We start from the raw sequence: 3,310 nt of genomic DNA, 5'->3' as shown, positions 1-3,310 counted from the left end.
TAGAATTTATGTAACAATGGAGGTTCCAAACCTAAAACAAGTTGAAAACTTGTTTATATACTAACTCAAGCCCACTTCCCTACATGGGCTCCACTTGGGCCTGCTTGGCCCACATGGCCTAAAGCTTGGCCCAAATGACCTATAAAGGTCCAAAACCTAATATTAACTAACCCGGTAAGACCCAGTTCGTAACCATAGCCCGTTGTGTTAATTTGATGTGTCAGTCTCATACTTTAGGGCCTAACAGGACCCACTTCACCCCAACACACAGAGGTTCAACAATTCCGACCGTAAAGCATTTCGTACGGAGCCATTCCACTACTTGAATGGTAACTGTTGTTATACGAAAACTCAACTAACGGTAGATAAACATCCCAACTACCGCCGAAATCGATAATACATGCTTGAAGCATGTCTTCTGGTGTTTGAATTGTTCGCTCGCTTTGTCCATCAGTCTGTGGGTGATATGCGGTACTAATAAATAGTTTAGTACCCATTTGTTCTTGAAAATCATGCCAAAAGTTTGAGGTGAACCGCGTATCTCTATCAGACACGATGGATACCGGCACCCCGTGGCACGTTATGATTTCATTCGTATATACTTCTGACATATTTTCAGAAGTATAAGTTTCACGGATGGGAATAAAATGGACACTCTTTGTCAATCTATCCCCGACTACCCAAATGGCGTCGAATCCACGAGCCGTCTTCGGTAATTTGGTTAATAGATCCATAGTAACATGTTCCCATTTCCAAACCGGTATGTCTAGTGGTTGCAGTTTACCATAAGGTTTTTGATGCTCCGCCTTTACTCGTAAACAAGTTAGACATTTTTCGACATACTTTATTACATCTCTTTTCATCCCGGGCCACCAATAATTTGTTTTCAGATCTTGATACATCTTGGTCGCCCCCGGGTGAATCGAATATCGTGATTTGTGTGCTTCGTCAAGAAGAAGGTCCTTGACACCACACGTGTTCAGAACCCATAATCTCCCAAACCGAGTCTTTAACCCGTTTTCGCCATTCATCAAATCCTTTGCTTGGCCGTTTATACCTTCTTTCTCCTAGTTCTCTTCTTTCGCTGCTTCAATCTAGGCTTCTCGTATTCGTTCGAGTAAACCCGATGTTACCACCAATTGCATTCATCGTACTCGGATAGGAGTATATTCTTGTTTTCGACTAAGGGCATCTGCCACTACATTGGCCTTTCCAGGGTGATAATGGATTTCACAATCATAGTCTTTCACCGTTTCTAACCAACGTCTTTGTCTCATATTCAACTCCTTTTGATCAAAGAAATATTTAAGACTTTTATGGTCGGTGAAAATGGTACATTTCACACCATACAGGTAATGCCTCCAAATCTTTAGGGCGAAAACCACCGCCACTAACTTAAGGTCGTAAGTCGAGTATTTCTTCTCATGAACTTTTATTTGCCTTGAAGCATACGCGATCACCTTTCCCCTTTGCATGAGTACACATCTAAGACCAAGCTGGGATGCGTCAGAATATACGACCATGTCATCGATTCCTCCGGTGAAGTTAATACCGGTGCACTGGTTAATATTTCCTTGATTACTTGAAAAGAATTCTCTTGTGCACTTCCCCAAATAAATTTCTCTTCCTTGCGGGTCAACTTAGTCAAAGGTGATGCGATTTTGGAGAAATCTTGAATAAATCTCCTATAGTAACCCACAAGTCCTAGGAAACTCCTAATTTCCGATGGATTCTTCGGAGGTTTCCATTTCGACACCGATTCTATTTTCGATGGGTCCACCAACACCCCGTCGGCACTTATAACGTGCCCAAGAAATTGTACCTTGCGTAGCCAAAAGGCACATTTCGAAAACTTCGCGTAAAGTCTTTCCCGCCTAAGCATCTCTAGTACCTCGCGCAAATGGCGCGCGTGATCCGCTTCGCTCTTCGAATACACGAGAATGTCGTCGATGAATACTGTCACCGACTTGTCTAACATTGGATTGCAAACCCGGTTCATGAGGTCCATGAAGGCCACAGGTGCATTTGTTAATCCGAAAGACATCATAAGAAATTCGTAATGTCCATAACGCGTTCAGAATGCCATTTTCGGTATGTCTTCATCCTTCACCTTCAACTGGTGATAGCCCGACCTTAAGTCGATCTTCGAAAATTAACTTGCGCCCTGCAATTGATCGAACAAATCATCGATACTCGGAAGCGGGTATCGACTCTGTACCATAAGTTTATTTAAGTCCTGGTAATTGATACACATTCGCATGCTTCCGTCCTTCTTCTTTACAAATAATATCGGAGCTCCCCACGGAGAGATACTAGGCCAAATAAATCCCTTGTCGAGTAAATCTTGCAGCTGCGATAGTAACTCTTGTTGTTCCGATGGCACTAGTCTATACGGTGCCTTAGCTACCGGTTTTGCGCCCGAGACTAACTCGATCCCAAACTCCACCTCACGCTCGGGTGGTATCCCTAGTAAATCTTCCGGGAACACATCTTCAAACTTCCGTACGACTGGTACGTCTTTAATCTCTGGTGACTCTTCAGTCGAATCTCGTATGTAAGTCAGGTATGCCTTCATCCGTGTTGAATGAGCTTACGAGCTTCCATTATCGAGCACACAATTGGGTTACAACTCTTCTCCACATAAATAGTAACATGCTTTTCGCTCGGAGATGTTAGTTGTATCTCCTTACGGTAACAAATTACTTTTGTGTGGTGTTGAGATAGCCAATCCATCACGATTACCATCTGGAATCTCCAATCGACATGGGTATCAAATCAACTAAATATTCCTCATCATCGTTGCTCAATTTGCAATCCCGGCACATATCACAAACAATAAAACTTTTGTTATTACCTATTTCTACTTCTAGGGGCATGGGCAATTTTGTTAACATAAACGTAGGGTGTTGAATAAATCGATGTGAAACAAAAGATCTATTTGCACCCATACCAAATAAAATTCGTGCTGGAATTGAATTACAGTAAATATACCTAAAATTGTCACACCCCAAAATACTTCGCAGCGAAATATATAACGTAGTGGAGACGGAAGTTGGTGCCCATTTATATCTTGTCGATCGATGCATTTAATTGTTGGACATTTTAGTATGTTTTAAATGTAAGTTATTTAAACATTACGTTTTAAGACACGACACAACCATGACATAGTTAAGTTGTTTATGATCCTCATGGATCTTATTACATTCGTCCCAGAAGTTTTAAAAGTTAGTCCAACATTATTAAATAACAAAACATGCATCAACAACCACAAGATACGCCATAATTTCCCGAAGCCGAACTCAAGTACCTG

At 41.6% G+C, this 3,310-nt stretch overlaps 1 protein-coding gene across 1 annotated transcript; it reads right to left on the bottom strand.

The window, feature by feature from the left end:
- Positions 1 to 1,456: 1,456 nt before the first annotated feature.
- LOC110919183 (uncharacterized mitochondrial protein AtMg00860-like) lies at positions 1,457 to 2,008 on the bottom strand. Its single transcript, XM_022163460.1, has one exon. The coding sequence runs from the start codon at positions 2,006 to 2,008 to the stop codon at positions 1,457 to 1,459; it is 552 nt and encodes a 183-aa protein (XP_022019152.1).
- Between the last annotated feature and the right edge of the window lie 1,302 nt (positions 2,009 to 3,310).

This window comes from Helianthus annuus, chromosome 16 (assembly GCF_002127325.2).
Source record: "Helianthus annuus cultivar XRQ/B chromosome 16, HanXRQr2.0-SUNRISE, whole genome shotgun sequence".
Taxonomy (NCBI): domain Eukaryota; kingdom Viridiplantae; phylum Streptophyta; class Magnoliopsida; order Asterales; family Asteraceae; genus Helianthus; species Helianthus annuus.
This window is presented reverse-complemented; position numbering and strand designations above follow the sequence as displayed.

Coding starts and splice junctions, on each gene's coding strand:
- LOC110919183 (XM_022163460.1), bottom strand. CDS start 2,008: ATGGACCTCATGAACCGGGTTTGCAATCCAATGTTAGACAAGTCGGTG.